Raw genomic sequence first — 22,901 nt, 5'->3', positions numbered from 1 at the left:
TTTTTAAACACCCACTTTAGTCACAGGCAGTTTAAATCGCTGCCTGTGACCACTTCAGTGTGACACTACATTTTTAAGGAAGGATGCACTCACTAGGAGAGGAAAGATGCCTGCCTCAGAGGAGCCTACAAAAAAGCCCCTATACTAATAAACAATAAAATCATTTTACAGTGGTCGTAAGGAAATGCACATACTTCAGGCGTGGGGTAACAAGCAGGATGAGTGCAGCAGCACAGACCAAATTTGTAAGGCAAAAACATGAAAGGAAAGCACCATCAGCTGTTAACGCAGTGGTTGGCAACGGCAGGGGAACAGAAAGAGGCAGTTGTCCTGCTAGATCAGCAGACAGCGTGATGCAGTCATGTGAAAGGCAAATGTGGTTTAGAGACGTATGAAAGGTTATTTCCAATAGGCTAAGGAAGCATTAGTGACATCAGGCATGGCCTTAATCTTCCTTGAACACAGAGCCAAGGCAAACTCGGGCTGGACTGGATGAAGAGGGGTGCTGGTGGAGCACTGGAGGTCCCGTCACACAAGGACGCTTTATGTGACTCAGGAAAGACGTGGTGGATTCAAGAGGAAGACAAGCTACTTAGCTGGAAGGGCAATACTTGTGGTGGGTGGGAGGAAATGAGTGTGAACTGGTCCCAAAAATGTGGAGGCTTCCAGTCAGAGCAGGCTCCTGGCTGCTGGAGTAACGCTCGAGTAAGAACACACCTGCTTTTTAAGGAACCCCAGTAGAAGGGACATTTCTGTTCTTGGCCTGGCGTGTGAGGCCTTTGATACGGAGTACGTGGTGTAGATACCTGCCCCTATGACTGTGAGAGCATCCAGCACTGCATCCTGCATCTCCAAACGACAACCCAGGGCTAGGTATTCCTGGAAATGTCCAAACTTCTCAAATCAAACATCACAAGAAATGTAGCCACCCTGATGAAGCCAAAGACACACACGGATTTAATGTAATACTCAATTCTCTTCTAACACACAGAGAAAATGCCACAGAACAGCAAAAAGGACTTTGCTTCCTTCATAACACATGAACACCCAAATCCCCTGTCCTGTGCTCCTTTCCCTGCTGGTCTGACAGATTAACAGTTGTTTTCTCACTGAAGCTCAAGCTCAGCAGCCACCAACTGTTTTGCTGTAGCTGGACTCAAGAAACTCTCTTAACTGCACCCTCTGTTTCTGACTGAGGCTCTCCTGCACTTCAGAACCAGAGACTCTAGCAACAGAGATACTTTCAATGCATTAATGACTTGGACCTGTAAGGACCACTGTTTGATACCTGCAGAAGCAACACACGTAGTTCTATTCTGATGCAGCCAGTAAATCTCAAAATGCAGTCTGATCCCACCAAGTGAAGAAAGCAAACCTACAATCCTTAAGAAAACATCCAAGACACCTTGAACAGCACAGCCATCAGCTCTACTTATCCATCTTCTGTTCCCCTCTCCTGTGGTGCTGAGAAGGATGAAGGTTCAATGCCCTTAGCCCCTCTCAGTGAATACTGTCACTATTCAACATACTCTTATCAATGGAGAAACCCCACCAGCTTCAGAAAGAGTGCTATACTGGGGCCAGGTCTTTGGAATATTTTTCATGAAAATAGGAAAAAGACAAAAAGAAATCAAGACCAAAGCAAGTATGATTAAAAAAACCCACAATTTGATGTGTAAAAAGAAAAAAAAAAACCCATTCAAGCAAAGACAATAATAAAGCAAAACACAACAGGAAGACACCACAGAAACATCTGCTCCAACGGGGCTGGTGGCTCTGATGCTGTCACTAAGGTTTACACCCTCTGCAGAGGTCTAACACATCTGTCATGCATGCACACAAATGATTTCTTTTGGAATGTTATTGGAAATGAGTGGCACTGATGTGACTAACTCCTGCAAAAACTGCTTTCAAAGGATCTATGTGTAATGTTGGCTCTCTTACCACCTACTCCTGCAAGCAATTAGCCAAAGGTTAGTAAGCACAATATTTTCACTCATTAGCTGGGAAAGTATTCCACAAAAACAATCTTGGGGGATGATTTTCCTCTGCAGTACACGCCACTGATCGAGTTCTTCTGTAAAGATAAAATGTCTGCATCATTTTTGCCAGATGAAGGACTACTACATTCTCCTATACTCAGAAAAGGAGTAAAAAACCTTACACACTGTATTTAAAACAGCATACAGAGAGCAAATTGGAATTAGGTGGCATGGCTAAAATGAAAAAGAAATGTATTTACAATATTGCATAAGAGATAATATAACACAAACTTCAACTCCAAAATCAATCACATCAAAATAAAATAAAAAAATAGTACAACTCACATGTGTTTTGATACCTATAAATCCTTAAGTTCTATCCAACATTTCTTTATAAAAGCCTGTTTAAAATATTAAACTTTTGACTCACTCTAACTTAAATGGAATCTAAAATATTTCTGAAGTATTACTGATCACTCAGTCTTTGCCTTAAGTTTCTAGATTTTCCATTTTCAAATTTCCTCTTTTTAAAAGTCGGCACCCCTTCTGTCAGGTCTCCAAGGGAGGTGACTGTCTTCTCTTTGAATATCATGGTCGCATCTTCTGGGACATCTAGCACTGGAGGTGGTATATTGTCGCTCTCCGTAGTAGGAAGCTCCAGGTCCACTTTTTCACTGGGAGAGGAAAACATACAAGGGTTAATCTACGTGGAGAAAGCAACAGTGATATCCATATTGAACTGTCTGAGCAGTTCTGAGTGAGTTAGATACCGTCTTCTAACCAAGGTCACCATCGTGACAGGGGATCAAGAGAAAACCCAAACAACATGTCCTTTGTTCCTTCTGTGTAGGCTGGTATGAAAAGTAAAAACTCAAGGCCTTCTAGAGAGATGGCACAAGCACCCATATGTAAACAGTCCTGTAAAAGACAACAGGGCTGCATCTGTGTAAATCCAGGCATGCTGAAAGACAGTAGTAAACAGCAATGGTTTACTGCCAAAGCACTGCTGAGGAGCTTCCCACGGGTGCCCATCCCTGAGGGTCTGTATGAGGAAAGAGAGAACAGGCTGCAAAAATCAGCCAGTGACCCTAAACTGGGAGAAGTAGCTCTGGAGGACAGGATCACAGCTAATACCGACCTGAACAAGCCAACAGATACCGTCTAAAAATGACCGATTGGTTTTAGGAGGTCAACAGCCAAACAGTGTGTTCTACAAGAATAACCCATGGTGCACACACGTATGATGGAGAGAACCAAACAGTTCACAGAAAATGATCTAAATCACAAGTTCATCAGGAATTATGCTGACATAACAGTACTGTGAAGAGATACTGTATTCCTGGCCAATCCACACAAGGAAGCTTTTGGTACTACTCAGTGTTACTCTGATGTCAGCTCATGTGCTTTGCTGAGTTTCAGGTTCTGTGCTTGAAGGAAGATGTGGATCAGCTCCTGCACCCAAAAAAAACCCCATGAAAATGACTGCAAGTCAAGAAAGTGAGAGCACTGCAGTATCCCTACAATGAAAACTTTCTGGAAGAGGCCTAGTCCCAGTTTAAAGCAAATAACAAACAACTGCATTTGGCTCATTTACAGGTGTGTCTGTCGAGCCCGAGCGTTCAGGCACAGACTGATACAGGAGGCTCAGCAGCAGGAAGCACGTTTTATTGGACAGTGCTTTCCAAAACCCTGAAAGAACTAATCAGCTCTGGAGCCAAGGAGTGGTTAGTGGTCCGATATGGGAGGCGTTACGTTAACTGATCAAGCAACATGATCATCTCCAAGCAAGTGTATCAGTGCTCATGTGAGTTCAAACAGGTCAAAGCTGTATCTGCTTAGTAATTCAGAATTAAAATGTTGGAGAATGAAGTTAAGTATGAAGCAAACAAACCTGATTTCATTCTCCCAAACCTCTTTTTTCCATAATCCTAGAGGGCACCCATAACAAGAAACTGGCCATAAAAGACATCCTGCTTCACAAGCAAATGAGCCACCTCAGGCATTATGCAATGAAACAAAACCCAAACGCCCCTCCTGATCAGATGCATGTCACAAAAACATCTGCACTACATCAGCTGGACAGAAGAAAGAGAGACAGCTTCCAGATTTAAAACTGGCATAACAAGATTATGCCTGTTTTGTCCTTCATGGCCTTATTTAAATCATTACAGGAAATGTCTCCCACCACATTGTAAGAGCCTCCAGGTCTTGCCGACAGTGACAGCAGACAAGGTTGCAATGGACTTTGTTCTGGACTTTGCTTTGAAATGAAGGAAAGTAAGAAACAAGAAAAACAGTTAAACCACAAGTCTTTCACTGCAATACTGGATGGAAGTAGGACAAAAAAGTTGTGTGTGCTTCAAGTGAACAGTTACAGCTAGCACAACACCACAAAGTGAGGAATAATTACTGCTTGTGGAAGCAACTCAGCCAAACATACCAGGCTTTCGTAGAAATCGAGTCTGAAAAAACATACTCATTATGTCAGCAACTATTGATCCCACAGGGAAGGAATTCAAAGTGATGTTAACCCAGTAGGATCAAGATCAGGTTGCTGCCAGCCCGAGAAGATCAAGGTACATCTTGAACTCCAGGCAGAGTTGGCCCAACTGATTACTCATGAGAATGAAAGGGAATTTACCCTGGAAGCTAGAGGCCCTGAGAAAACTGCCTGTGCTGTTCCAAGGCTGGAAGCAGTTGAAACAACAGTCACAAGAGCTCCTGGGGCAGCTGAACCGGACTGTTGAAGGAGATGGTGTTAAGGAATAGAAAGTTAGAGTAACTAAGTTAATACAGATGACACTGAGGCTCTGTGAAAAACTGATGGATGACAACGATCCTTTAAATCACTTTGCTCTGTACTCACAGTGAACTTCTACACTAAAACCAAAACACAGCCACTATCTGCCATGGACAGCTATTACTTAAATAATCACTGTGGGAAGAGCTGTATTTCAGCAATGATTCCAATCACCGCTGTGCTAATCCTGCCAGAATTCAGAAGAAAAAGCTTCAGCTCTGCAAACAAGTGTTCTGGAAACAAATATTAGGAAAATAACTGTGGTAGAAAGATCCTCACCATGGTTCTTCTTCTTCTTCCTCTTCTTTTTCCGTAATCGCTTTCCATTTTCCGTAAGGGTTGGTCTTGTTAGCTGCATCACTGGAGGTTTCCTGGGAAGCTGACTGACTCTCCTCTTCTGGCTTAACTTCTCGCCATTGCCCGTAAGGACTTAGCTTTTTGGCTTTGGGAGACTTTTTCCCATCCTCTGAGTCTTCACCATTCCCTCCTTTCCTCTAAAGAGGAAAAAACCCACCTTAAACAAAAATGCCTAAATAAAAACACAATGTATCTTTATTTTACATATTTTATTTGCTATTATCTGCTAGTCATACTTTTCAATCAAGAGCAACTTGAAACAACAAACTCATTCTAATAAAATCTTTGAATTTCTCTCCTTGTGCTTTCATCATACAGAGTTGAAAAAATAATCTTAAATGCTACAAAAAGTTAAAGCTGGAAAATCCCACCTGTGGAGGCTGAAGTTAGCAAGAAGCAGCCAATGCAAACTTACTTAAAAACAAAGCTCAGCATGTGTAAAGTCAAAAAACAGGCAAAAATTCACAGGCAGCTTTCTGTGCATGCAGGAACTCACACTGTACAGTGAGTACCTAGTGGTTTGTCACAATGCAGGGTGACACAAAAAGATGCATTTTAGAATTACCACCTGTCTACAAATACATTTTATATATAAACTGTCTCTGCCTGTTCTGAGCTACCAGCTTCAGGAGAACAGGTCTGACCCAAGCAGAGCCATGGTCACGCCCTTTATCTGGAGTTTTATGTCTGAAGACAAAACCCTGCAATTGATGCAGGTTTTGTACTGGGCTCTGCCAATGCTTTTCTCGATTACTAACGAAGCTACAACCACGTCCTTTTCAGGCAAGGGCACTGCCTGACAGCCTCCTGGCAGTTACGTTTTCCAATGAGAGTGAGAAGTCATACCCTCACACCACATCCAAATCATTTTGTCAGTGATTTCAGAGAGATAAGTGACCTTTCTCAAAGCATATCATGCTTATTGCAGAACTACTCCCAGTGGGCTGAAGGAAAGAGCATGTTCTCTGTTCTGAAAGAGTGCCGCTAACGGGACAAATACTTGGATAAAGATTCATTTTACTATCCAAACCAGTGCAAACTTCTACTTTCAGTCACAGGGTTTAACTTCATCACACAAGAAGTAAAAGATAAACCATCTTAGGCTAGAAACTTACCTTGAATTTTTTTTCTGAACTCTGTGCTTCATTTTCACTGTCTTCTGAGTCTGACTCAGACTCTGTTTCCCCAAGCTCTTCAGAACGCTTGTCACGTGGACTCTTCTCATTTGAAGATGACACAAACCCATCTGGCTTTTCCCATGTCGATACTGTCCAAAATATTTGAATAACCACATTTGTTATGTTTCTAATTCTCACTTGTTATTGCTTTGACAACATTACCTTTCAGAAGCAGTGCTGCTTTGTGCAAAAATACAGCAACTAATTTAGCAGGAGGCTTTTGTGCTTGTTTGGTATGTTTGTTTTAATAAACACACTGAAAGAGGTAACATTTCACTTCCCAGCAGAGATTCTGTTCTCACAGCTGAGCTCATGTTGATAAAGCTTAACTCTTGAGAAAAATACCACACAGCAGACCACAAGGCCGTGGTCCCTCTCACCCTAACACAGGACAGACAAACTGCCCTCTGGGGCACCTGTTTGGTTTGACCTGCCCATTGATTACAAAGAGAGGATAAAGTGAAGAGCACCAACTGTGAGCCTCGGCTCTCCAGCAGACAACCCCCCTTCCTGTGCCAACCAGAACCTTAAGGGTACTGCTGCCACGTAGCTTTAGACTAGTAACTGTGAACGTTCACTTTGCTGGGTCTCACACCTAGCCAGTGGAGTGAGTGCAGCCTCCCAAAGTGTGACTTGCAGCAGGGATGAGAAGTAGCAGGAGCTAAGCCTTGAGATACTGGTCTTTTAAGTTACATGTTTCAGATGAAACCAGCAGAAAAAAAGACAGGGATCTCTTGGAGAGACCCCAGTGCAGGGCCACAAAGTGATTAAGGGCCTGAAGCATCTCCCCTACAAGGAGAGGCTGAGTGAGCTGAGGCTGTTCAGCCTTGAGAGAAGAAGACTGAGAGGGGATCTGATCAATGCTTATAAATATCTGAAATGTGAGACACAGGGGGAAATGGCCAGCCTCTTTTCAGATGTCTGTGGAGACAGGACAAGGGGCAATGGCTGCAAGTTGGAGCACAGGAAGTCCCACACCAACATGCGGAAGAACTTTATCACAGTGAGGGTGACAGAGCCCTGGGACAGGCTGCCCAGGGGGGTTGTGAAGTCTCCTTCTCATATTCAAGACCCGTCTGGACGCCTATCTGAGTGACATGTCCTAGGGAACTGCTTTGGCAGGGGGGTTGGACCCGATGATCTCTGGAGGTCCCTTCCAACCCCTACGATTCTGTGATGAGATGCTACCACCAGTCCCCTCGTTTAACAACAGATTAGTGTTAACAGAACTGACAAGTGCTTTTCAAGCACTTCCAAGATCCGTGGAGCCATGTAAAAGAAAGGGATTGCTTTAAAAATCTCACAGGCCAAACAATTTGCAAAATGCAACGACCTCAACCACATTCTTCACGAGTGTCATGTGCCCGTGAAGAACTTAAAAAACAGTACAACCAAAGGCATAGAATGTAATTGAACTTAGAAGGCAATGTTTAAAAATAACCAGCCTCTCATTTCCCTTTCAAAAGCAAAAAAAATTTGAAATCATTTGAGCCAGGGAGTGGCAGAGAGGGGACTGGCATGCTGAAAACCCAGAAGCTTTTCTAGTTTGTTTTGGGTTTTTTTTCTAGTCTTGGCATCACAGGGAATGTCACTTCATTCCCAACAGCAGAAGGAAAACTCATAGCCAGCATAAAAATCACTTGCTCTCCAAAGAGGCATCACTGACCTTAAAATTATTCAAACAGATTTAGAGAACAGATGCTTGTTCTGGGGTATATACCTTGAAGTTCCCCATGTAGGGAAACAACCATGAAAATAAGAAAGAGGTAAGATTCTGGACTTTTCTATCAGTGCCATGTCAGCAAGAGGAAAAGTTTAGGTGATTCTTCTACAGTTCTGCATACCAGTTAAATCAAAATCCTTCCCCTTTCTGGTTTCCAAACCATATTTTCAGTATATATGTAGAAAAGACAAACCCTTATTTTAGAATTCTCCAAGTTGAAAAACTAAGTCTAAAAAACCCCCGGTGAAACACAAATGCATACACACTGATGGTACAGCTATAAAGCCAGCACTGACTTAAGCAACAAGTATATTTCAACTAAGGTAACAACATGAAAACAAAACACAGTAACAGCCTTAAAATGCAGTTACTTGCAAAATGAAACACGGCTCTGAAAACCCTCTTCTGAAACAGCATAACTGGAAAACAAGGTCTCCTTACCTCCAGTTTGTGTGTTATAGTAATAAGTATGACCATCTTCACTGACGCCTTCTACCCACTCTGCCTGAGAAAAAGATAAAGGAGCTGATTAAAAAAAGTTTTAAGGATCAACCAAAACATAACTTATAAGACCATTCAACACCTGAGTGTATTTTTGTCATGATAATTTTACTGTTTTAAAGCATGAAACCCTCAAGCTGTTAGAAAGCATTCCCTTTGGCTCAAATGAGATTGACTTCCCTGACTTTAAAGTACCGCAAATGCACGAAGAAGTTTTCAAACAACAGATAATTAGTATGAGGCAGTACAGGAGAGGTTGCCACACAGTTTGGGTGATGATAAAAGCCATAAAGGCCATTATTTTACTTTTTACAAAATTTATTTCCCATAGTATTTACACATGAATTTGGTATTTCCTGGTTTAGTCATTGTCTGAAGTAGAGACCAAGAAAAAATGTCTCTGGAAGACTCAGGGTTTTGTGAGGGCTATAGAAAAAAAATACTAATAAATACTTTCTCAAATTAAACATAAGCAAACAACCCCCAAACTTCTAAAATTTATTCCAAAATAGATCTTCACCAAAAATGCTGAAGAAACAAACTTTGCAGGAATGCATACCATGAACTTACTTATTTAGTAAAGCAACAGTTTTCCTGTCCTAATTAATAAATACAGCTGAAGTGCAGCAGAAGTTGCTGGTATGTCTTTGTGGATGTGTAATTAAATTAAAGGTTGTTTTGCAGCACCAGCCACAGCTAATCAATCATTACTCACGACTTAACATCTCCCCTAAGAACCTGATTTTCATCAACACTTACACATATGCTATTTCACTGCTCTGTAAGTACTAATCCTGCCCACTCCCCTGTATGGGGCAGAACTTCCATGCACCCTTGCCATACGTGATTTTTGCATTAATAAACATTTCTGTGTGTACATATATACACACAGCCCCCTAGACAGGCTTCTGCATACACATACCCCTGCACCTATTAAAACTTTGGGGTTTTTTACAAAGACAACAAAATCGGGATTTCAGGTTCTCACAGCTGAGTTGTAGAAAGCTATGTATGAAACAGGAAAACTGTATCAGTAGGTTCGGAGCAGGAAAAAAGCATGAAAGCCTTCAGTTTGCAAGTTTACTTGAGGCTTTGCTCTCAAAAGTTTCAGTGTGCTAGTTTCAACAAAAGATGAGGAAAGAAAATCTATTTTATGTAAGTAGGAAGAGGACAAAAGACTAATCTTTAAGCACAACTTCTTTTTTTTTTTAATGTTGAGTTATATCCTGAACATTTTAGATCTGTTTTTAGAGGTTCTGAGCAGATATCTGACATTAGGCACACCAAGTATCCTACTACATAAATGCCAGCATGTCAATCTAACTGAAGCTGTAGGTACTCTTCAACAAGCCTTTTCACTACTCCGTTCTCTCCCCCTCTTACTAATTCCTAGCAGCAAGTTAATGTGCTGTAAAACAGGGAGGGCCTGTGAATCTCACTTGCACTACACACTGCAAGCATGCCCTTTAATTTCTGGGCAGTGTGAGTCCTTGTTCGAGACCTGGAATGTTCCCAATATCTTTAGCTCAGACTAAATAAGGGAGTAATCAAATGCTTGTTTTTAGCCATAGCAAAAATAACTCAAGACACCACAGAGTCACCAAGCAGGGTGAGGGAGGAATGGCAAAATACAGCCATGTGGCATTAGAGATAGCCGAGAGCTGAAGGTGGGTGTTTGTGATAGAGATGAGCTAACTTCAAATCGCTGCCAAGAAGGGAGCTCCTTCCCTCCTCCATCTGCTCTCCCTGCACTGGCATTTCTCCAAACACCCAGAGAGCTGATGCAAGGTCATAAGCCCGCAGAGCACTAACCTAAACTCTGGTATCTGCAGTCCCTGAACTAGTTCATGGTTGGGCTAAATACGCACCAAGGACCGTACAAGATTAGTCCCAGGACCACCTCTGTCAGTGGAAGGCTGCAGTTATGACTGGCTTACAAACACTGCAAAGCTAAGCCTTGTCTGAAAAGATAACGCTGAAGTGCTGGTTAAGAAGGAATCAGAAAGCCAGAGTGACATGTGATGGGCAGCTCTGACACAAAGTCTTGTGGCAATGAACACCGGGTGGCAAAAGCCTGCATCTCTGCCTTAACAAGAGAGGCAATACAGGCAATGGCACCTACACCTTGTGGTTTGATTCCATTGCCTAACCACACAGAGAGTCACAACCATTTTCTCCTCAGGCTGTAAGTAACCCAGTATCAAGCAGAGGCTACCTTCTCAGATGTGACAACAGAGTGCTTCAGAACATCAAACACTCTGAGAAAGCCAGGCCTTTTTGATCCCTTACATAAACCCCAACATTAGCAAACACCAAGTTTCAATCATACTGTAGCGATGACACCTATCTTGAAAATGGGGAGAAGTGACATCGCTTCATGGGAGTGTTGTAAAAATCCTGGTTTTAATATTGTGAAGCCTAAAAAACATGGACTGACAAGGATCAAGGGAAAGCCCATTAATAATAAGATTTTTTTCCTATCTTTGGGCTATTCTGCAAGTTTTCTAGTGACATAAGTATGGAAAATAAAGTAATATTCTAAAAGGTTGTTTGCACAAAGGTTCCATGACCATAACAAATCCATGAAAAAGACAAATTATCACATAACTGTATCCTAAAGCAAACAGGAAAAAAAAAGGCACTTTTTTCCTGACAGCATAACCTCAATGTTTCCTAAGATAAAGGAACTTAACTATGTCAAATGTGTAACTTGTAATTCTTTTAATTACACTGCAGTCCCAAAAGGCTAAGCAGAATTTATTAAAAATTTCCCCAAAACTTTCAATTTTTACGAAGCATCAAAAAAGCACATTCTATAAAAACACCACCACCACCATTGCTTCTCTTCCCTTGGTAAGGAAATTAGCCAAAAAAGATTTGTATAGCAGGATTCCAGTTTTCATCAATTGTATCATAACATTCTATAAATTTAAATTATGTTTTCCTAAGTTTACTTAGACTGATTCATCTTTTGCAGTCAGAAGACCTGCAAATTGCTTATTTCTGATGAGCATTTGGAAGGGCAAAGCAAAAATAAGGGCATTTTGTTACCGTTTGTGAGTTTTGAGAGTTGCCTTGGAATCCTTTAGGTCTCTCCCACTGTGATTCTTAAAAAAACAAAAACATATTTCACCTGTCATTCAATACTTGCATGCACACATACAAGTAATACAGTCATCTTTGATCAAACAATGGTAGGAACAATAAAGCAAAGTATCATAATTACAGTTGGCTTTACCAGGACTAACCACCTTCCAGACTCTATGGCCAACACACCCATACTGGAATTTTGGTACAAAAAAAGGTGTTTGCTTTTTAAACGGTAGCTCAGGCCAGAGGAAACCAAGCACACGCCATTTTTACCTTTTGGAAGTTATCCTGTAGGAGGAAAGACTACAGCTACAGTAAATACTAACGTCAATCCTTAAATTGATAAGAAACAGCTTGTAACAGTCTCATTAGTCATAAAACTCTCTAGAGTAGATCATAACATAGCTCCTCGACAAATGTCAGTCAGATAAATCCTGTGAATGTGGAAAGAAACAATCAGACAGCAATCCATAACCACTCTCATTTACTTGGACACAATCAATTTCCTTCACATTCCTGCTAAGCAAGCTGCTTTAGGAAGATCACAGCTCTCTCTTGCATACTTAACCTCTGAAAGGCTGAACACCTCCAGAAACGGTGGAACTGCTGCATTCTGCCATCGTTAACAAACAGCAGTGCCTGTCTGAAGCCCAGGATGTCTAAGTCATGAATGTTAAATATTGAAACTCCACCTAATTATTCACATTTTAATAAACAGCTTACTATAGGGGACAGAGTAAAGAATGCAGGTGGTCTTCTCTCATTTATATCCAATAACTACATCTGCATTTGCTCCTCTCTAGTTTTTACCTCCTGTCCTTGTGTTGTAGTAATATGTATAGCCTTCAGGAGAAAGTCCTTGCACCCACTCCTTTGCTTCACTTTTTGGTGGCACTGAGGTGTCCTGAGACGTCTTTTTTTTCTTTTCTTTCTTTTCTTTCTTCTCCTTCTTTTCCTTCTTCTCTTTCTTGTCTTTCTTTTCTTTAGTTTCCACTGTAGTACTCTGTGTTTTACTTTGTGTCGAACTGGGACCTACTTCATCTTAAAAAAAAAAAAAACCTCTCTTAAAAAAAGTAATAATCTGAAGTTAAATATTAGTCACTCTTGAGCAACAGCAAACAGGAAATTTTGTTCTTATGAATTTTCACTCATTGGTATTACACTCATAGCAGGTAAACTTACAGATCGTATTCAAAGAATCTTGCCTTGCAGATACTGTAGTGTCATAAGGAAGTCTAAATATCAAAGGATGAATGACATAAAGAAAATATCAGGCCAGCAGGTCGAGGGAGGTTCTCCTCCCCCTCTACTCTGCATTGGTGAGGCCTCACCTGGGATATTGTGTGCAGCGCTGGGCTCCCCAGTTCAAGGACAGGGAGCTACTGGAGAGGGTACAAAAAAGGGCTATGAAGATGATAATGGGACTAGAACATCCCTCTTACAAAGAGAGGCTGAGGGACTTGGGACTTTTTAGCCTAGGGAAGACTGAGGGGGGAATCTTATAAATACTTGAGGGGTGGGTTTTTGTTTCCAGCTGGCAAAACTGCAACATAAAATTAACTACTGGAAGCAGCACTGCTAACTCAAAGCATCAACTACAGCCTATTTTTTGTTACCATATTGTTTAATTTTTCTACTCCAAATTGGATTGTTCCATGGACCAGAGAGACACAGCAGCTGAAACAAACCACTGTGTTCTGCAACTTCTGCAAATGGCAACTGGCACACATATTGGGTTTTTTTTTTAAATGAGAAAACATAATCCTGGAAGCTTCCTCTGATGTTCCTAAAACCTAATTTAAGAAAAGAACATTCCTATTCAATACTCTTTCAATTCTCTTTTTAAACCTATGGCAAATATATGAACTACCTGGCTTAATTCCAAGCCTTTTCAAGTCCTCTTGATATGCTTTCATTGCAGCCTCCTCCATTGCTGCAAATTCTTTTGACATGTTTTCTTCTTCTTTTGCTTTTTCCAAGCTTTTCTTTTTAATCTAAAACAAAAGAAATAAAAACCCAATACAGTAAATTAAACGAGTTTGATAATGAAAGAGATTTAAAATAAGTTTTTCTACAAATAAGATATTTGTGTTACCTCACTAATCCTTTTTGCCACATTTTCTTTATGATTCTTTCCTCTTTCGTGAAAATCAATGCTCTTAAATGCAAGAAAAATCAAGAAAAAATTATATGTATTATACCATTGTAATTTAGTTATTTTTAGTTAGTTAAAATTTAATTAAGATTAAACTTAAGTTAAACAAACCTAAGTGTAATCAGTTTTGAAAACACTGACAGCAAACACTACAGTTATAAAATAGCTATAGGAATTGAGGAACACTGAGAAACACTCCACATAGAAGTAATGAAAAACATCAGTAACACTCTGTAACACCCCAAAATGGTACCATAAAACTTCAATCGGTATTTAAAAGACTTACAATTTTTCAAATAACACTGTTCAGCACACAGGTTAGAGACAAGTAAGAGGGAATTTGGGCTCCCTCTCCATGCTATTCTTCCAAGTATCACCCCTTGATTTTTTGATCCTGTTTTCACACAAACTTTTCAAAACCATATGGCTTACTTAGAGTTCCAAATATATGCTATGCTGCTTTTAGAGTTCCAAATATTAGCTATGCTCCACAGATATCCCATGAACTTAAACTAGTCTGAAGGTTCCCAAATTCAGGAGGGAGGGAGGAAAAGGCAAGATGGAAGAAGTGGGTCACTAAGGACAATGGAACAGCCTGCAAGCCAAAAAGCTGCCAGAAAGACTGAAGCCAGCAGGACTTGGAAGTTCAGAAGCTCTACAGATACAACAGCTGAAGTGCTTGTGTGGCTCTCCTAAAAAATACCTGAGTTCATGTGGGTGCTCAAACGTTAGGTGCCTGAGCCTGACTAGTAACCCATGAATTTCTTTGGACAAACCAATGTGCAGGGGATGTGTCACCTCATTTAAAAACAGACTTTGTAAGTTACCCCCTTTAACATGTATTTCTCTTCATTGACTACATGAAGAAACCAAAACCAATCAGCTCATGCTTGTCATTCTGAACTGCAGGTATCTTAAGGGTAAGCCAGATGAAGCTCAGCTCCAGGAGCACCCCTGGCATCGAGTCAGGAATGCAAAACTCATTTCTGAGAAACCAATGGGGCTGGTAGTCCACAAAAGGCATCTGCAAGTCAGAAACACCTTTCCGTAACCCAGTATCGTTTCCGTGGGCTGTGTGAAATCAAAGAAACCTGCTTTCAATGCTCAGAGCACTGGCTCTACCAGGCCTGCCAGACACAAACAGCATGCATGCCAGGTTTTGCTTTCAACTTGCATATGAAGGTTAGGAACAGGTGTGGATGTAAGTTTCAAGACAGATCAAATGCTAAATTACAGAACCTGAAGAAAAAGCAGAGTCAGATATTTCAGTTCTGGTATGTACTGCCAAGTGGAACAGCACACACCATCTTCAGTGCAGTATCTGGCTCTCATGTAATACATCTTAAATATCACAAGTATTACGAGGCATTTTTAAACCACACATTTCATGCATCAAGAGATTAATATCAAAAGGGATGTGAAAAGCCTGTGATTGGAATTCCCAGTGTTTCAGAACCATGGGCATAGTACTGTAGACCATCGTACAGGTCTGTTGTCTGCTATCCAGCACTTGCAGTAATCGCAGAACTTTTTTGGCTGAGATTTCCAGTAATCGGCCCTGGGGAAAGAAAACAAAAAAATAGAGATGGAGAATTTGAAATAGTAATCAAAGGCACAGGTTTTTTTCTCATATATGTGTGTACATATATGTATGCATCTTCAGAATCTAAATTTAGTTGTCTTTAGGTAAACGAGTGCCAAGAGTTTGCTTTTCACTTCTTTTTTTCTAAACAAAGTACATGAGCAAGCAGGAGTACTATATTGACTACTGTGCCCCATAAAACACAACTTGGTACTGGAATTGTGCCCATCTGACCCCTGAAAACAGCCATTTTTTTTACACTGGAGGTGATGCTGCAAGAACCAGAAATACAAGAAGTAGCAAGCCAGAGAGAAACGAGCAGCTCCAGATACCCTAATTAAACACAAAACTGTCCGAGAAGTGCAAATTGCACTGTGTTTCCTAAAAACGCAGAGAAATGTTTCTAAGTGTAAAAGTTCATATTTGATGTCAAAGTCTACTTTGGGTAACACAACACAAAGGTGCTGCTCCGGACAACATGAGCTACTGTAGGGTCCTAGAACAGATTCTAAGGTGGGGTCACAGACACAGACATAAATTGTTTGGATGTTTCAGCGTAAAAACGTGAGTGTTTCTGAACCACACAATCTAGGTCGCTTGCATATGTGTCAGGAAACGTGGGGAAAACTCTTCAGAGCTCAAAAGTTAGTATATAAAAGTATTTAACAATAAAACAACCCCTCCAGTAGCTGCTTCTTCATCAAAACCCACTTTCTAATGCCAGATGAAGCTTGTGCAGAAATAATTCAATTTCTCATTGGCTTGCAGCAACAGAGTCAATGCTTCGCTTCAACAGAATGCACTCCAGCAACAGACTTCTCTGGGGCTTTTTTTCAGTTAGAATGAATCAGAAAGAGGTGCAGAGCCAAAAACCAGTCAGGATTACACTGAGAACGTTAAAAAAGAGGTCAGTCCCAAAAATTCCTCTTTGCCTTCCACCTGAAGATCACGGTACAGAGCTCAAGGAAAATACTTCCTGATGCTTCTACTAAATAAAAAGAAAACAGCGCCCTCAATCCATAGGAAAGATCTGCTCACACGTGTAGAAACAGACTCACCTCTTAATCAGGTATCAAAATATGCTCTCCAACCGGTGTTTAATGTACAAATACAATTTCTAAGATGCTATGATGTGTATATGATGCTATAAAAGTGTAAATAAGAAGGATATGCTCTGCCAAAATATACCAACCTATAAGCAATACTGTGTTTGCAACGCCGCAGCTTTTCAAGCAGTTTTCTGGAAAGCTAGAAGCAAGCAGCTGGGCTTCCCCCGGTTTAAACAGGAACCCGCCCATCCCTAAGTGGTGTATTTTAAAACTGGGTGATTACTCAGTCACACATTTAATTAAAAGGCTTCTGAGATTTATGTATCAAAATGTACAAGGGCCAAAGCATGGGAAATCGAACGCTCTGGCTGAAAAACCAGCTGAGAGGGAGGGAGAATTTCAGAGCTCAGAAATACCTTGAGGCCCTTTTTCTTTTTGAGCTAGAGCTACAAAACGGTCTCTAAATTTTTCATCTAAGAGAAATTTTCAGCTGAAAGCTGGGTTGACCTTCCTAAGGCAATGGACCAACTCTGACAGCAAACACATGAACTGCAGAAGAGCCTCACCACGTGTTTCGGAGGCACAAGTACATCTGTGCATCCCCAAGTTTAACCTGTCAGGGATGGCTCTTTCTCTTCAAGAGAATCAAGAGTAAGTTAAAATTAGGACGTACAGCTGCACCCACCAAAAGCCAAGCCCTGAGATTGTGATGAGCTGTATTTTCATAGCTCTATTTTCCACTAACTCATTTCCTAAATGCTGCTGGACATGACCTGTGTTGCAAACCACTGCAGCTACATGGAGAGTACTTCTGCTGGAGAACCTGAGGGCATACCTGGGGCCTAACTACAAACCCAGAAGCCTTTTGTCTTCATCTTCTATTGGTTCTGATAAAGATTGGAGCTGACTCTCTGCTGTTACATAAAAAGCAAATGTAAACAATATTCTGTGCAGAAGTCCTGATATCCTGGGAACCTTAAATCCTGCATTTCATTATTAATGGAGTTACTTGTGCAAATTGCAGCCCAGATTCTGCAACTTAGGAGCGTACAGAATGTTATATACTGAATAATCATCTTGAAGATTTCCTGCTTGAGTTCATACAGCTCAAAAAAAGAAAAAAAAAAGCAAGCTCAGCTGGAATATCTACTGAGTAGCATCTGCCATTCTAACACTGTAACAGCCATGGAACTGCAAAGAAGCACCAATGGTGCTGCAAGGAGAGCAAACCAGGGGAATGTTCAGACAGGAGCAGCAACTGAAGCGAGACTCCACTTCAGTGAGATGCTACAAGTGCTTCACGGGCTCCAGTCACAAGCCTGAAAGTTAATGCAGAGCGATGACAACGTGTGTGTGATTGTTTTATTAATCTGCCAAATACAGGCCGGAGAGGAGATGCTGTTAAAGTGGTACAGAGTTCTTCTATACTTGAGTAATCGTGTTCAACTGAAGGGAAACAGCTATTTTTAAAAGTTACTGCACTCAAAACGATACAGCCTTTAAGACTCTGTATCTTCTGCTTGCACTTGGACCAGGAAAGTTAAGATTGATTCTTGTTTTCAGCTTTACAGCTGGCCTAACCTGTGAAGGACCAGCTGACTGGCTAGCCATCACCACAGCCATGTTTCTTCCTTTCGCCAAAGCCAAGAGACAGACCAGACAGCGTGTCCCGGCCTGTCCAGGGTTGCAGGGCTGAGACTTGAGCACTGCACACGTTTACCCTGGAGCGGCTATCAAAACGGGAGCTGGTGACACGCACCCCGAGGGGGGTGCGGTTTTACTACAAAGCTCTACCTCCTGGATAGGGTTCTGACAAAGTTAACTCAGAGCTGGACTTCCCAGAGCAGGTCAGCTTGGAAACCTGCTACTGGGCACACGGGGAACAGAATGGTGCTGGTACAGATGGGGACAGGTTCTGTTGACAACATTCAGAAAGCAACTTGCAGAGTAACTCCATCAGTACTGGGGTCCAGGGTCCCGAGCCATCAGTGTGCAAGCTGCTTCTCCTCACAACTTACAGTACTATTTTAACAGGTGGTGCAGTCAGCCTTCCTTACATAGGGAAGCTTAGGAAACCCTCATAAAGAAGCTACCGTCAGCTGAGGCAGCTTTGCTAAGCTTTATTGTGAGACTGGGCTGGAGATTTTGGTTCCCACCACATGCTGGCTGAAACTAAAGGGAGAGTACGGGGAGAAAAAGGAAAAAAAAAAGGAAAACAAAAAAAACCTGTTTCAAGTGGTTCTGAACACACACACACACACAAATGAATTTGGACATGTAAGCAAAGTCTGGTACCAGACTTGAAATTTGTCAAAGATGCAGTGGAGTTTATATCAGGCATGGATCTGTCCAAATTATACGTGTTGGGTTTTTTTTTTTTTGGGGGGGGGGGGGGAGGAACGACACCATACACATGCTCAGCAAGCCAGCTGTCTTTGGTTTTAATACTTGCAATCTCTGAAGACTTTACCCTGAGTACCATGAAGTAGGATCCAGTGTCATTGCCCTAACAGCCCATGCTCCCAAATAATTCACAGCAACTCATTCATAGTGCACTAATCCTACCCTAAAAAAACCTCTCCATAGATAGATACCCTTTATTTTTTTAAATTATATTTAAAAATAAGGACTCAGCAGCATCCCAGCCCCAGTAAAAAATGCTGCCCTTTTACCCAGCCATAGCCTGTTGGCCCACTACTATATCACAGAACACAGGTCTACATGTGAGCTCCTGCAGAGTAGTACTGGATAGGATTTTCATCCTCATGAAACAGGGCAGTTCTGTGAAGAGTTTCATTCTTCTGGCCTTCAAATCAATCTTACTGTCTGCAGTCCTTCTGTAAATTCTAATTTACAGCCTGAGTGGCTGCTTTTTTTTACTACCGTATTAGCCCACTCTAAAGAGCATACATATCATGTCCTGCAAGACAATCTGATCAGAGTGGAGTCTGCAGAAGCTGTTTAGTCTGACCTGTATTGGTGCTGAAGATCATTTGCACAAATCTGCTTTGCCAGATCTCTTGTCTAAACTGTAAATGATGTAACATGAAAGGTAATGCTCCAAGTATTTTTAAAAATATACAAGAATTCACAAGAATGTTGGGGCAGATAGCCTTCTGCATGTATGGAACTTCAACAGACCTCATCTCCACTAACTTCAGTCATCTAAAAAGTGAAATATCAAGTTGTCTTAAGTTCTCCACATCAGTAGACAGGAGACTGTAATTTCCAAAACTGCACTCCTTCCATCCTAATAAGCACCTCAGAAACAAAGTCAACTCCATAGACGTGTGTTTCCCCCTTATACAGGGAATCTAAAGCGAACTGCCTGGGTTAGCCTGCAAAAATTAAATATCTTTAGTCAGGGATATCTACTGAGAGCAGAGGTCTGCTGCTGTAGATGCAAAAGAAGGATACGAGCTATGTCAGGAAGAATATGATAAGAGGAAAAAGCCAGCAACATAAATTGGGTCAAGAAACCGTTCAGGTATAATTTTAGCAGCAGCTAAAATTAAGCACACTGCTGTATGTAGTATCAGCCTGCAAGACAGGCTCTCACATCCTGACCATCAAACACTTCCTTGCAGAGGGATCTCTGAAGGAATTTTTCATCGGTTTACAGTTTTATTTTTCAGCAGGGAAGGTAGTGTATCTTGAAAAGTAACAGACTAAAGGCTAAAGCCATTCGTATGACACAACCTCCAAACCCTGGGTTTCTACGCACTGCAAATCTAGGCAGGCATTAACACCGATTTTCTAATTAAAGACTTAAAAAGAGACGGGCAGGAAAACCAAGGCGGCGCGGCTTGTTTCCGTGCGTTTCACCCCGAAGCGGAGGTGCCAAAGGAGGCCGCGGTTTGAAGGGTCTGGGGGCACGGAGGGACAGCCCCGCTCCCCGCCCTACGCTGCAGGGCATGAGGCGAAGGGGCCCGGCCTGTCAAGGAGAGATAAGGGGCCGAAAGCGCAGCAGAAACAAACAAGCGGGAGGGGGCGGGGAAGGATTTAGGGGAGCAGAGAGACCGCAGCGAGAGGGGAAATAACTCGGGTCAGCGAGGCGGGGGTCGCCGGCCGACGCTGGGGCACAGCCGCGGCACGGCTGCCCAAGGCCTCCCCACGGCCTGCGGGTACCGGGGACCGGGCCCTGCCCCGGCTTCTGCCACCCTCAACCCCGCGCTGCCGGCCCTGCGCGCCCCCGGCCCGCAGGACGGGGCTGGGGGGGGGTCTGCGCGCGGCCGGCGCTGCCCGTTCCCTCCCGACCCCCAGCACTCACATCGCCGCTTCCCTGGTAGCGCCGCCGAACCGCGCCGCGCCGCTCTGAGCCGCTCCGGTCCCCTCCGCTGGCCGCGCCGCGCCGCTGGGGCGGGCCGGGGCGGGGGGAGGGAACACGGCGACGGCAGCCGGGAGGACTCAATCCGCGCTTTGCTCCCCCCCCGCCCTTCCCCACCTCCTGCCTTCGCCCGCTCCTCCTCCCCCCGCCCTCGGGAGAGGCGAGCGCTCTGCGGGGAGCCGCTCGGCGAGGGAGCCGCCGCCGCTCGGTGAGTGCCGCCGGCCCGTGCGCCACAGGTTGCGGCGAGCCCGAGCTGCGGGGGGCGCGGAGGCTCTTTCTCCTCCCCCGCGGGGGGGAGCGAGTCTCCGTGGGCCACAGGTTCGAGCCCTGCCGCCGGCAGCACCCGGTACCGGGCTGTTCCTGCCCCGCCGCGGCTTGTGAGAGACGGGGGTTGCGAAGGGGCTGGGGAGGTGGCAGCGGGCTCCGGGCAGGCGGCGGGCCGCGCCTTCGGGCCGCGGCCAGCGGCGCCCGGTCCCGCCGGACCTCCCTGCCAACTTTCTCAGGAGTTCAGGCAGCGCCTGTGCGGGGGGGGGGGGGGTTGTGGGTGCTGCGTGCCGACTTCTTCCCCGCTACCTCCGCCTCTCCCACCCCCCGTCGCCGCCGCTTTTCTCTCCCCTCCCCTCCCGCTGCTTCCCCCCCCGCCCCCCCCCTGGCGCCACCGTCGTGGGGCAGCGGCGGCTCCGCGCTGCCGGGGTGGGGGCGCGCGCGCGCGCGGGGCGGTCGGCGTCCGCGCGCCCCTTGCGCGCGGGGAGGCCCGGTCGCGTGTGTGCGCTCCGAAGACGGCGGGGGAGGGGGGCGGGGGGCCGGCGCCACGACGGGCGACACGGGTCCCTCTCCGCCCCAAAAATAAAACTACATAGGCCCCGGCCGGGCTGTGCTGTCGCCCGGGGCGGCTTGTCCATTCCCGGGTGGCCGTGGCTGGTGAAGCCGGAGCAGCCCCTCCTCAGCTGCCCCCTCTGGGGGTGTATTCCACCCCCCGCCCCGGCGCCCTGTCACTTATCTCCCGGCGGTGCCGCGGGAAAAAAAAAATAGGGAAAAACAAAAAAAAAAAAGGGTAAAAAAAAAAGTTAATTCACTGACTACAGCTGGCAACCTCTCCGCTGTAGCCACGCACAGGGGTGGAGGAGAAGCCTGCGCAGTGAGTCATGGATTTCAGAGGCCCTCTGGTTGTTTATGGCAAAAACAGGGGGTGGCTCGCTCAACATGTGGGCAATAAGTGGAGGGAGAGTCGCTTGAATTCATAGCGGAAGGGTAAAACAGAGGTGTACCCGTTGGGAATCACACCCACCCTCCTGCCCCTGCTTGCCGTCGAGCAGCCTTAAAAAGAAGCGGGGTGGGGGGTATGTGTGTGTGTGTGTGTCTGTGTAGGGGGGGAGAGTAATGTTGCTCTTTGCTGGAGGAGGACTTGTGGTCAGGCTGTCATAGCTAACTGCAGTCGTTATGCGTTTGTCAGCATTTCCATGATAAGCGGAGTTTTTCATGCCGTTTACAGCGTGGTTATAAAAATATGCACGGGGTTCAAATTTGGTCAGCGGCCTCTTCTCCAGAAACATCGTACAAGCAAACACTGACATGGTGCTGCTTGGATGCCAAGTGGAAACCTGTGGAAAATGTTGGCTTCTTTTTTTTTTACGTTTTTCTGAACTTCAAAACCCAGCTGCTTACGCACATGGACACACTGACAGCTCTTAGTCCGAAGCATCATTTCCTCCCTGAGCTCCTGGAATTAGAGTTTAAAGGCTTGCCCTCTGCGGCACTGCGCTTTGTGTACTGACCAGCGCAGCAGAGCCACTCTGAAGGCCCTTGTGCCTCACGTTGGAGCACTCACCTGCAGAAGGGATGTTGGGCGTTGCGTGGCCGCACAGCTCTGACCGTCGAGTGCCACGACAGTTTGAACGCCTCAGCTCTGCAGACAAGAAGCCGGCGTTAGAATGAGGGTGGAATATGTTAACTTCTGCTTTGGGACTTTTTTCCCTTTTTTTTCTTAACCATGTCTGTTCAGTAGCTGCCTCTGAGACAGGGACCAAGCACGGGATTTAAGGTTACGTTTATGTACGTCTGTATGTACATGCATCTGCGTCCCACGAAACATGCCTGCCACCCAGTGGATGTAGCTGATCCCTATATGCTCCATATATTTTACTACCTCCCCGCACT

At 44.1% G+C, this 22,901-nt stretch overlaps 1 protein-coding gene across 1 annotated transcript; it reads right to left on the bottom strand.

Annotated features, from left to right (window-relative positions):
* Positions 1-1,379: 1,379 nt before the first annotated feature.
* WBP4 (WW domain binding protein 4) lies at positions 1,380-20,791 on the bottom strand. The gene is made up of 10 exons (XM_084278755.1): positions 20,688-20,791; positions 15,272-15,344; positions 13,727-13,789; positions 13,502-13,625; positions 12,442-12,672; positions 11,593-11,648; positions 8,482-8,545; positions 6,255-6,406; positions 5,062-5,276; positions 1,380-2,656 (listed from the first exon to the last, which is right to left on the bottom strand). Coding segments are annotated over exons 1-10 (1,188 nt in total). The 5' UTR covers positions 20,690-20,791; the 3' UTR covers positions 1,380-2,448.
* Between the last annotated feature and the right edge of the window lie 2,110 nt (positions 20,792-22,901).

The sequence above is a fragment of the Gallinula chloropus genome (genome assembly GCF_964237585.1).
Source record: "Gallinula chloropus genome assembly, chromosome: 1".
In the NCBI taxonomy this organism is placed as follows: domain Eukaryota; kingdom Metazoa; phylum Chordata; class Aves; order Gruiformes; family Rallidae; genus Gallinula; species Gallinula chloropus.
The sequence above is the reverse complement of the archived record's forward strand: the minus strand, read 5'-3'. Positions and strand labels throughout refer to the sequence as shown.